Here is a 12443-nt window from a genome sequence, read left to right as displayed (position 1 = left end):
ATAGCCAAGATTGCCACGTTTTCATTATGTGTCTAAATCTTGAGTAAACTTCAAAATATGTGGTAAAGTTAAAAACACTTCTATTGTTCCATTTACTGCAGGCAGTGGGATCAGCTATTCTGGTGAGTATAACTGTACAGGTAGATTAGAATTTGTAGTTTTCTCTGAAGTTTTTCTTCTAAAAGCGTTTCTTCATCCATGCTAGCCTTTATTTGGGAGGTTTCTTGACAAGCTCTGCTGAATCCAGTGAATTAAAATATGAATTTATTTTTTTCCCTTCCCCTCCCAAAACATCTCTAAGGCAGAAAAACTCAATATTGATCAGGTAATTTACAGAATGAAGCTTGAAAAAGACGAAGTATGTGGTTGGAAGTAATTGTTTATATAACATAATTAATGTCAACAGTAAGCTTTAAGTTGGCAGGGGATTTTTTTTTCTTATTGTTAGTAACATTCCATGTTTTTTCTCTCTTCCACTCTTTGCTCTCTCTTACCTCTCTGAACGTATGTATGTATTTGTCACAAGAATCTGTGTAGTTTAGCTTATATCAAATTAAAATATCATTTACATCTAGTTGGTTAAAAGTCTACATGACTGAGGAAACTTGTGACTTCTGAATAAATTGGCAATTAAAGCTAACAAATTTATATAATAATAGTTGTCTGTTATGTGCCAGATACCGTACTCTGGAAATTCTAAATATATTATTTTCCTAATCTATAGAATCAAATATGTCCTCATTTCACTGTAAAATGTAAAGGTTCTTACATGTCAATAAATAAGGAGCAGCCCAGTATAGGAGCTATTTCTACAGATTGCCATGTAATACTTTGATCTCCTTATAGCAAAAATAGAAAGTTTTGTATATCTGTGATCTTATGGTTGTGACTGAAATATTTTATAACTTCTCATCACTATTGATCAGAATAATTTCAAAAGTCTACTTCATAGTATTTGAACGGCAAACCTTTTATCATAAAATAATCTTACTGCCGTTGGAGAAGTCAGACTTCCAGATTTTTTTTTCCTTCTATTAATTCTCCTAAGTCTTCTGCCACAAAAATGTCAGTTTCACCATCACAAACCCAGTTTAGCCACCTGAGTTTCTTATTATTAATGCATGAAAAAAATCCAGGAGCTTGGAGGAAAAAGAGGATGGGTATAAAAAATACAAGTAGATGGTTCCCCTTTCTCATTCTGTGTTCAGAACTTTTTTTTTTCCATTTGCTAAGTCATCCTGTGGAGATTAATCATCAGCTCTGTTTCATCTCTAGATTCTACCTGTTTCTAATCTTGTTTTTTACTACAATAAAAATTCAAATTTAATATGTCCTTTTTACTTCTGCTTCCTGCCTAAATGTTAAATGTAGCAAGATACTTCAGTTTTTCTGAAAGTGTTTGAATTTAAATAAGACTGGTATAAGAAGATGGTTTATTTGTGTGAGTACATTTTTTAGAATGTCTTTGCATATGTGTGTGTGTGAGTGTATATGTCAGTTCTAGGGTAGCAATCTCTCGGATATTGTAATTTTTTTGTTATCTTTATGGATATACATGGAGTACTAAAATTTTAATTAGAAATGGAAAATTATTAAATTAGTAGAACATTTTTGCATTGTAATCTTTCCAAAATGATTCTTTGAGGTTCATTAGAAGAAAATTTTTTTTTATAGTGTACTGTGGCATATAAGATTCAGCATTTTTTTTATTAGCAAAGATACGTTCAACTGAACATATCTTTGTCATAATTTTTAGTCACTTTATTTTTATTCAGTATTAAACATATTTATATCTTGTGACGTTTGACTTTGAAAATTACGGGAAATTGCATAGTACATTTGAAATTAATAACAAGTCTTAAGGAAAGAACATTTCCTATCCAAAAAGCCACCATTGTTGGGAAAATAATTCAAACTTATAACTACAAAGACTAAAAAATATTATAATCTTTTTAATGTACTGTTACCTCTAAGCTTCTGAAATTTTATACTTCATTAGTTTGAGGGAGGAAAATACCCTTTCCACCTAAATTTTCTCATTTATAAAGCCTTGACTATTCATATTGTCAGATTTTGAATGATCCCATGTGTAGTAATGTGGTAGGCACTTTTGTGAGAGAAGTTGACACGGTTTCTACCCTCAAGGAGTTTTAAGCCTATTAGAGTAAATAAAGTCAGCAGATGAAAACAGTTACAAAAGAGTAAGTACAAGAAGTCATAGTATTAGACAGTCAATATTACATATTCTGAAAAGATACTTGGAATAAAGTGAGTAGTGATTTGTTTTTCTAAGACCACCAGAGCTAGCACAAAAGAACCAGCGAGTAGGCAAGGGTAGGAGCAAAACTGCAAATTTATTTTGGTCACCTAGCTTCAGGGAAGTAGGTGGGTAGGGAGAGGTCTGTTGGCCTCCGGCAAAGGAGGCCGGCAGAGTCCCCCCGATGGGGCTCTCGGACGGAGTTCCTGCAGTCCTGACATCCCGACAGGAGTGGAGGACTGAGGAAGGCCGCGTGGCGCGCTGGCCGAGAGCGACTTTTCTAGGAGTGGGAGGGCAATAGGCGGGACACGGGCGTGTCAGGGGGCGTTCCACAGGTGCGACCAGGTAAATCTTGGTCTCTTCGGATTGACATCACCTGGCGCATGCCCGGTTGGTCTGCACCTTCCCGGGCGCCAGCTGCATTTTCGCGCGCGTGGGAAAAGTTGGTGAAGAAGAACCCGGAAGTGTGCCATCCTGCCTCCGTTCGTCCAAACAAGTAGATAATCACAATGCAGTGGAATTATTCACATAAGGCTTTCTGGAAAAACCTCAGTAATTTAAAACATTTAAAAATACTATATTCAGGGATGTTTATTAAATGCTCTAGGGAATATCAAAGAAACTAGTAGTTCTTGCTGACAGGGACATTAAAATAAATAATAATTCCTTTTTCTTCCGACCTTGGCTGTTTGGTTAGGGTGGTTCTTGCCACAAACAGATTAAATGTACAGTCATCCCTTGGTATTTGTAGGGGATTGGTTTTAGGCGCACCGCCCCCCCCAGCCCCCCCCCACCAGATACCAAAATCTGAGGACCTCCAAGTCCCTTTAATAAAATGGAGTGATATTTGCATATGATCTATGAGCATCCTCTTGTATATTTTATTTTTATTTTATTTTTTGGAGACAGGGTCTTGCTCTGTCACCCAGGCTGCAGTGCAGTGGCATAATCACAGCTCACTGCAACTTCTAACTCCCGGGCTCCAGGACCCTCCCACCTGAGCCTCCCAAGAAGATGCACACTACCACACCAGGCTAATTTTTTTTTTTTAATTTTTTGTAGAGACAGGGTCTCACTGTGTTGCCTAGGCTGGTCTTGAACTCCTGGGCTCAAGTGTTCCTCCTGCCTCAGGCCCCCAAAGTGCCAGGATTACAGGTGTGAGTCACTGTGCCCAGCCCTCTCTTGTGTATTTCAAATAATCTCTAGATTATTTATGACATCTAATACTGTGTGATGCCATGTAAATAGTTGTATACTGTATTGGTTTTTGATTGATAATATTTTTTATTTTTTTTTGTTTTTGTCCCCAAATATTTTTTGTCTGTGGTTGGTTGAATCTGCAGATCAGGGATGCCACCTGTATTTAATATTTTCCTCTTTATTAACTTCCCTAACTAATCTCAAAATGAGCATTGAATTAACAAGACATGGAAATTTGGTACACTGTGTAGCTCTTTGTAGCATATAAATAAAGATAACCCACAAAAAGATAATGACTTTGTGATTTAGATACTTTAATCCAAACTTAGTTCTCTGTGAGAGTTAAAATGAAAACTGATTTTCTTCTTACCCTACCTCCTGGGCTAGAAAATGTTTATCTAGTTAACAAATGAAAGCCTATTGTTTCACTTGGGATGAAACATAAAAATAGAAATCAAGACTTCAACAAGTAATTTGGTAAACATTAATACTTAAATCTGCTAGATTAGTGTTTCACTCATTTTACATCTTACCTATCCAAACATATATAGTAGTCAGTAAAAAATAGGTTGAATTGCCGGGAGGCGGAGCTGGCAGTGAGTCAAGATAGCGCTACTGCTCTCCAGCCTGGGCAATAGAGCGAGACTCCATCTCAAAAAAAAAAAAAGGTTGAACTGAATGGGTAAGTACAGCACATCACTCTGCCTAGAAAATGAGTAAACTCAATTCAGTCGTGAGAAAACTCATACTGAGGATGGTTCTACAAAATAATTGACTGACCAGCATTCTTCAAAAGTGTCAAGGTCATGAAAGACAAGTAAATACTGAGGAATTTGTCACAGAATAGAGTAGACTAAGGAGACATGACAACACAACGCAGTGTGGTACCCTGGATTGGATCGTAGAACAGAAAAAGATACTAGTAGAAAAACTAGAGAAACCTGAATAAAGTCTGTGTATTTGTTGATAGTATTGTACCAGTGTTAATTTCTTAGTTTTGATAATTATACTATAGTTATGCAAGATGCTAACATTAGGGGAAGCTGGATGAAGGATATGTCATAGCTCCCTGTACTATTTTTGCTATTTTCTGTTAAGTCTAAAATTACTCTAAATTACAAAGTTTAAGTCTAGTAGAAGAATTAAAATGAAGTACTAAAAAATATTCAATTAACCCAAAATAAACCAAGAAAAGAGGAACAGAGATACAAAAAACAGATGGGACAAAGAGAAAAATAAATGGAAAAATGACAGACCTATTCACCCATATCAGTAACAACAAATATAAATATATTTGTATATATAAGATAGTTAATACTCCAATTAAAAGGCAAAGTGACAGATTGTTTGAGAACGCAAGACCTGACTATAAAAATTACAGATAGATTGAAAGTAAAAGATTGGAATTTTTACAGTTCCAGGTAATTTCAGGTGCCATAGCAGCACAGGTGTTGGTGTCTCTGTAAAGATTTATGACATTTAACAAGCTGATGGATTAAGTATGTTTTCCTATCACTGTAGCTGAATAAATATACCCCATGCTGTGAAGATAGCATTTCAAAGCTCAATTAAAAAGATGGATGGGTGCTCACCTTCTAACTAGCTTTCCTTTTCTCCTCTCTTTGGTGACTAAGAGGATTCCCACCTTCTAGCTTTTAGTTATTATTTAATTTTATAAATTTATCTAGTTTTATTTCTCTGAGGTCCAAGAAATATGCCAGGAATTTTCTCATTATAGTTGGCAGGTTTGAGATGTGTAAGACTGCTTTCCTGGGGTTGGAATTTTTCAGGTTGCCAGCTTTTCTAAAGGGAAAAGTTAGTTTTTCTGTTGTAGGAATTAGTATGTCATCAGCAGCAGTAACCCTCTTTTGCGATTCTCTAGTGCTTTCAGAATGATATAATGCAGAAAGTTTCCTTAAGATATAGTAAGGAAATTTATTGGAAATATTTTTGGTATTTTAAATCTTTTTCATTGCTATGTAAGACTTTAACATATTAAAATTTTAAATGTTAGCATTAATAAACTAGCATTTGCAGTTATGTTTTGAGTTTATGCATCTTTGGTAATACTATGTAAGAATTTCTAACTAAAAGTTTATTTTTAAAAAAATTAAATAGTGCTTTCTGGCATTTGAATTTTCTTTAACAGTGATCTTTGTTTGATCGATAGTAAACTTTTTTTCCTCTACTGTACTTATCATAGTACCCCTAATTCTGTGCTTTGGGTTCAAAAAATTAAGCTCTGTATGCTACAGGATGTGTAATAAATAAAGCAAATGACTTTCAAGTGAAAATAAGAATTACATTTGAAAAGAAAGAACCATGTCTATTTAATTTTGTGAAAAAGTTTTAAATATGTTTCTCTGGAGGATGAAAAAAAGCTTTTCTTTGTTTCTCTGTGTATAGGGGTGTTTGTCTTTTTTTAATCCTTAAGTTATACTATTATTTTAGAAAAGAACGCCTTTATTTGTGTACCTTGGGTAGCTTTCTGAAAGCGTTTACATAATTTTAAAACATGGTCAAATGGTCCATATATTTCCCATTTCGTTCTCTTTTAATAATATGGAATTGGTTCACGTTAGTTTTACTACCAGATCTACAAAATCTAGTTTTTGTTTCAAGCAGTAAAGTATCAAGTTTATGTCAGTTTGGTTTACTTTGATATATTAGCATTTTTCCTAATGAATTTTTTGTTTAAAACTGTTTCCTGGTCTAAGTGGTACATCTGCTCCTCAGTAACTGACCAGAAGGCACATGAAAGAAGAAACATTTTCAGTGAAGAAAAGTGCATCAGTTGTCATTTTCTACCTCTCCGTGACAAGGAAATGTTCTTAAAATCCTGACGTAGCAATCCAGCTTTTAGTTCTAGTTTACAGTTTTTGTAGCTATCTGATTACATATATATAGATATAGTTATTAAGTGTCTTGTAAGCATGTCTCAATTACTTTTATTACACAAATCTTTGCATATACTACATCTGCATATTCAACAGATTTGTTAAATTTCTAGTACTATAAAACAGGAATTAAGTATTTTTGTATTTGAGCAGTATTTAACCTTCAAATGTCACATTAATATAGAAGGGAGTGAGGATGAAAATCAAATATATTTGAACATAAATTTGAGCTAATCATAAAGATTCTGTAATTTATTAACTGGTGAGAAACTAATTTGTAAGGTTCAAGTTCAAGTGAACTTCTAAATAATTGCTTGATTAAAATATAAACAAATTTATATAACTACCAAAATTTGACAGGGAAAATGTTGACTTTAAGGTTATCTACTGATTTGCCAAATATCAAGTCTGTGCCTCGCTTTACTCTACATCGTCTGTTTAGTGCTTACAAGTTGTCACAGCATACATTTTTACTAATGACTTTTTTCATTATTTTATTACAGTCTTTTCAAAGGCAAAGTTAAAAGCAGAACTTCCAGTTTGATTTTTGGTTTTTAGTAAAAGTTTTGTTTTTTAAAATCTTTTAATAACTTGAATGGAGTTGAGAAAAGAATTTTTTTTTCCCCCTAAAGGAAGGTTCCATTATACTTCAGTAGTGGAAGGCATCTAGTAGAATGTATGCTGTGGTATCTTCTCAGGGAGACTGCATTAGATATGTAAAATGTTATTTATTGCATTCTCAATTTGTACATCAGCTGTTGGCTATGTCAGTCACAAATTTGGTGAGAGTAAATAACCTTAGTATTGTAAAGATGGAGTTTATAAATCTCTTAGCATTTGAAAATGTTATGTTCTTTTTAAAAAATTCTTTCTATGCAAAGACATTAAACATGATAATCACAGTTGTTTTTCATAAATTTAGATATCATTTGCCTTTTTTCTTTCAGTAAAGGTACAGCAGCTATTTGATAAACATTATACTAATGTTTTGCTTTACTGATTCTTAGAAATTATATAAATAAAGCATTTAGAATAATGTTTTTCAAATACAACTCATTTTTTACAGTTAATACTAGAACAAAAAGGCAAAATGGCAAATCTCATTTAAAATTTACTTTGAAGCTCAGTGTTTTTGCTTTCTTAGTTGTCTACCACCTCCCTCCCTTCTCCCTCCCTTCTCTGTTCAAATGGAGAAGATATAAGGAGAGTACAGATGCGGCAGGTCTTAAACGAAAGCATTCCCAAGGTACAGTAATTGTAGTTTTATTTCTCCATGTAGTTATATTCCTGGCTTATAGCATTTAGTTGCATTTAAAGCAAAGAAAGTATTAGTTTTTTAAAAATGTGTCCATTGTACTATTTTGTTTACTGCTACTTTATTATGTGTATAAATATTGGTAAACAGTGTATGTAGTCCAGTAACAGGATGTTCAGATAGATGTTCCCAAACATTAAAATGGTTTACTTTAAGATGATATGTGGATGATTTAAGGAGGAAAAGAATTTTTCTGGCTTAACATTAATCTCTAAATATCTTGGTCTTATAGTTTAACGTTTTAAGCATCTGTTGCTCACAACTATTTTAACAAAAATGTGGTTTAGAAACATATAAAAGCTTGAAGTCATGGCATGGATCAGATATGTAATTAGAAAAGTGATTGTTAAACCCTTGCAAAAGATTTTTTTTAGTTTATGAAAAGTTCTTTTATTTAAAAAGCTGACCTTATTATTTTCTTTGGAGCTGAAGATATAATTTATGTTCATTATGTTAATTGAATCTTGATCTGGTGTACAGTGTTAGTAATGTGCCATGGCAGGTAAGTAAAATATAAATTGGTTTTTCATAGATTTTTGAAATTGCATATTTAATATAACTAAGAAGTACTGTTCCTTATAATGTCCTTATATCCTAGTAGGCAATAGGTTTTCATAAAAATGTCTTATGATCATAGATCTTGACCAGAGCTATATTTTTTTATATTTAGCTTGAGGTTATTTTCAGCCCATCTTTAAATCAGAAGAGTTAGACTCTGCCTGTAGCTAACTCTGTGGCAGGTCAGTTTATGTCTTTGTACCTCTGTATTTTTGTAAGTAAAATGGGAGATAATATTTTGCCTTGAAAGAATTTTAAGAAAATAAATCAAGCATAAAATTCTTTCTTAAAGAATTTTAAGAAAATAAATCTGAAGATGGGTATGTTAATTTTTTCTACCTATATACCAGAGCTATAAAGGAAAAGCTTGAGGCCCTCAAAACGTAAGAATTATCAAATTATGAATTGATGGATATGTTTTATCAATTTTTTTACTGCTTCCACAAACATTGCTGTATTTGTGGTGTATGTGCCAGACACTGTGATAGGATATTCTTTTTGGTGCTAGGGATATAAGAAATGATCAAGACACAGTCCCTGGCTCCTGGGACTTATGAATTCCTAAAGAATATAGATTTGGAGTTTCTTTAAGGCCTCATTTTCACCAGGCATTACCCCAGTTACAGAAATGCAGCAACCATACTGATTTTTTGTTGTTGTTGTTTTTGAGACAGGATCTCTCTCTCTGTGTTGCCCAGGCTAGAGTGCAGTGGCATGATCATAGCTCATTGCAGGCGTGACCTCCTGGGCTCAAATGATCCTCCTGCCTCAGCTTCCCAAGTAGCTGGAACCACAGGCACATACCACCATGCCCAGCTAATTTTTTTGTTTTTATGTGGAGATGGGGCCTCACTATTGTTGCCCAGGCTGCTGTCAAACTCCTGGGCTCAAGTGATCCTCCTGCCTCAGCCTCCTAGAGTGCTGGATTATAGGCGTGAGTCACTGCACCCAGCCAACCATACTGATTTGAACATCGTGGCAGAAAAACATTTCCTTAATTCTGTATACTAAAATATCTTTAAGTTTTGGATTTGTGCTATGATGAGCAATATCCAGTAATTATTGGCTTCACTATGCATTCCAAAAATACCTCATTTTCTAATAGATTATTCTTTTCCCAGTTTAAAGGTAAATTTTTTCCCCTGAGTCTTATTTTGTCTAGCACTTAGTGAAATTTTTACAAATCATTTGATATTTTTAGTAAAGTCAGTAGAAGAAACTGAAGTTAAGTTGCTGTGTCAAAGCTATTGAGAGCTTGAAGTATATATGCCTTAGACCCAATGAAGAGTCAACCACATCACCTGGGAAAGCAGTTGTTTAATTATCAAAACACATAGAAACTGTATATTAGAGGTTAAAATTATGATAGTTAAGTCACTCAATGGTTTAAAAAGTTGTGATTCCCTATAGCAGGATTAATCATTTATAAAATAAAGTCCCTATCCATTACTTGCTTCACATAACTTTTATGTGAAATAGTGTTTTATTGAATTTTCATATTCGAGTTTGTTAGATAACATTGATTTAAAAATCTGAGTGTTATAATTTTTCAAACAAATAAAGTTTGTCTTGGAGACTTTCAAATTAGCTTTTCCTTTTTGCAATAGCTGTTCATAGTTTCAAGTTGAGTCGAAACCATGTGGACTGGCACAGTGTGGATGAAGTATATCTTTATAGTGATGCAACAACATCTAAAATTGCAAGAACAGTTACCCAAAAACTGGGATTTTCTAAAGGTAATCGCTAAATATTACTATAGCTTACCAAAATTTTGGGAATCTGACTTTTTCTGTATCCAAAATAGACAATTCATGTTCTGTTTTTAGTATGTTTTAAATGTATTAAATTTAGTGACAGATTCCTTTTTAAATGAAACTTTTTAAGTTGAGGTGATGTGTTCGTCAAGGAATAATTATATATTTAGAATGATTTAACAAGATTAATAAATATCCTTTATACTTCTAAAAGCACAAAAGCTGTTAAACCTAAATTGTGGCAGTTGAAATATAGTGTCAAGGAAGATGAGGACTGAAAATTTTCCATCATATTTAGTGACCTGGAGGTCATTGGTGACTTAGATGGATTGATGGGGCAGAAACCAGATCGGCATGGGTTGAAGCGTAAGTAGAAGGTGAAGCAATGGAAGCAATGAGAATAGACAACTCTTTTTTCTTCTTTTTTTTAAGATGGGGTCTCACTCTGTCCCCTAGGGGGACAGAGCAGTCCTCCGAACTCAAGCCTCCTCAAGGGCTCAAGCAATCCTCTGAACTCAGCCTCCTCAGTAGCTAGGATTACAGGGATGCACCACCATGCCCAACTAATTTTTAAAATTTTTTGTAGAAACAGAGTCTCCTTAGGTTGTCCAGGCTAGTTTCAAATTTTTGGCTGCAAGCCATCCTCTTGCCTTGGTCTTCCAAAGCTCTGGGATTACAGACTTGAAATACAGTGCCTGGCCTGACAACTCTTTAGACACGTTTGACTACATGAAAGAAAAGAGAGAATGATACCTGGGGAAGATGTGAGAGCATTATCAAAAAATAAATGTAAAAAGAATTTTAAAGTTTGATACAATTTTTATACCATATTTTACATTTTTAATTTCAGTGATGTGCTTTGAATATCTTTTAGTTGTATTTATTTTCTGAATTACCTTGTGTAACTTTAGCTTAATTTGCTATTTGAATGGTTGTCTTTACTTTTTAATTAGTAAGCTCTCTTTGTATACTTAAGTAATTATGTGTTATATTTTGCATATTTTTTCCAGTTTGCCATTTCTTTTTTCCTGATATTTTCTTATTATAATATAGAAGCTTTAAATTTTTATATATTCAATTTGTCCTTCTTTCCTTCCATTTCTTTCTCTTTATGGTTTCCGGCTTTGGTATTGTGTCCAGTTCACTTTATATCACAGCTGATCAATATATACCTTCTTACAGTTTTTATTTCCTCCCCCACAGCCAGTGAAATTTTTTCATAATATTCCTTTTACTTCTTTTTTTTCTTTAAACATATTGTGGAAAATGCTATTTCTCAGATTAAATAGTAAATTTAGAATTAAAATTTTTCTACAGCATCAAGTAGTGGGACCAGACTTCACAGAGGTTATGTAGAAGAAGCCACATTAGAAGACAAGCCATCACAAACTACCCATATTGTATTTGTTGTGCATGGCATTGGGCAGAAAATGGACCAAGGAAGAATTATTAAAAATACAGCCATGTAAGTTCTTTGATGAATACATTCTATATCTAGTCTAGAATCCAAACTTTCATCCAGAGTGTAAGAGATATTAACAGTATACTAATTCCACTGCATGTTCCTCCAGTGCCAACTATTCGAATACCTCTTAAGTCATAGATCAAGTATCTGGACCAAATTTTGAGAGAGATTATGTCTACAGGATGATGATGATGTTTGATTTTTTTCTCCCCACAGTATGGAGAAGAAGAGGGATAAGGAAGCCTTTTTTAATCTAATATATTAAGTTAATTTATAGTCTAAGGTTGAAAGCAAGAAAAATATCTAGTTTTAGGTTATATCTTACTCTCTGAACTTCAGAAACTAAGAATACTGCAAAGTTGCACAACTCTAAAAGGCTAAGAATTAGCCAATTAGCAGCTTAACCTATCCGATTAATTGCTACCCAAGGAAACTGAACTCTGAATTTTACGTGGAAAACAGTGGATTATTTGCCAACACACCAGACAGGTTATTTACCTCATTCGTTTATTTATATTCAGTTTTATCCTAAAACTTTTTAAGATGTTTTAGGGGTATATATGATATTTGCGTGTTTCAAAAACATTAACGACTTTGTTAAAAGGGCATATTAGGGTTAAGGGTTCTACCACAAACTTGGCTCTGAGCTAGCAGCCAGTATAAAGAAAAATATAATCGGTTATAGATGATGCCAAGAGAACAAGTCTGTTGTTGACAAGTCCAGTTTATTTGATTCTGAGGCTTATAAAGGTTTATTTGAGTCCTTATAAAGCAAACGGTATTATGATACTAGAAAGTATGTCTTCAGCAACACCTGTATAATAATAATGCAATGCTGAGTTTTATTTCACTTTTTATTGTAACATCTCTTAATGTCAGCTAATGGATTAAAATAAAAATACAATTCAACTTCTTTTTATTATTATTATACTTTAAGTTCTAGGGTACATGTGCACAGTGTGCAGGTTACATATGTATACATGTGCCATGTTGGTGT

At 33.6% G+C, this 12443-nt stretch overlaps 1 protein-coding gene across 4 annotated transcripts in view; it reads left to right on the top strand.

The window, feature by feature from the left end:
• The window catches only part of DDHD1 (DDHD domain containing 1), a 120340-nt gene that overhangs the window by 56805 nt on the left and 51092 nt on the right, over positions 1 to 12443 (top strand). For 2 of the 4 annotated variants that reach the window (XM_011961815.1, XM_011961813.1), the window contains exons 3-5: positions 102 to 122; positions 9835 to 9963; positions 11299 to 11446. In XM_011961815.1, the coding sequence (XP_011817205.1) occupies positions 102 to 122; positions 9835 to 9963; positions 11299 to 11446 (298 nt within the window). The remainder of the gene's footprint in view (positions 1 to 101; positions 123 to 9834; positions 9964 to 11298; positions 11447 to 12443) is intronic. The other 2 variants (XM_011961816.1, XM_011961814.1) reach the window with 1 other exon arrangement.

Source organism: Colobus angolensis, unplaced genomic scaffold (assembly GCF_000951035.1).
Source record: "Colobus angolensis palliatus isolate OR3802 unplaced genomic scaffold, Cang.pa_1.0 Scaffold57, whole genome shotgun sequence".
Lineage (NCBI taxonomy): Eukaryota > Metazoa > Chordata > Mammalia > Primates > Cercopithecidae > Colobus > Colobus angolensis.
Note: the sequence above shows the minus strand (reverse complement) of the source record. Positions and strands in the feature narration are given on the sequence as shown.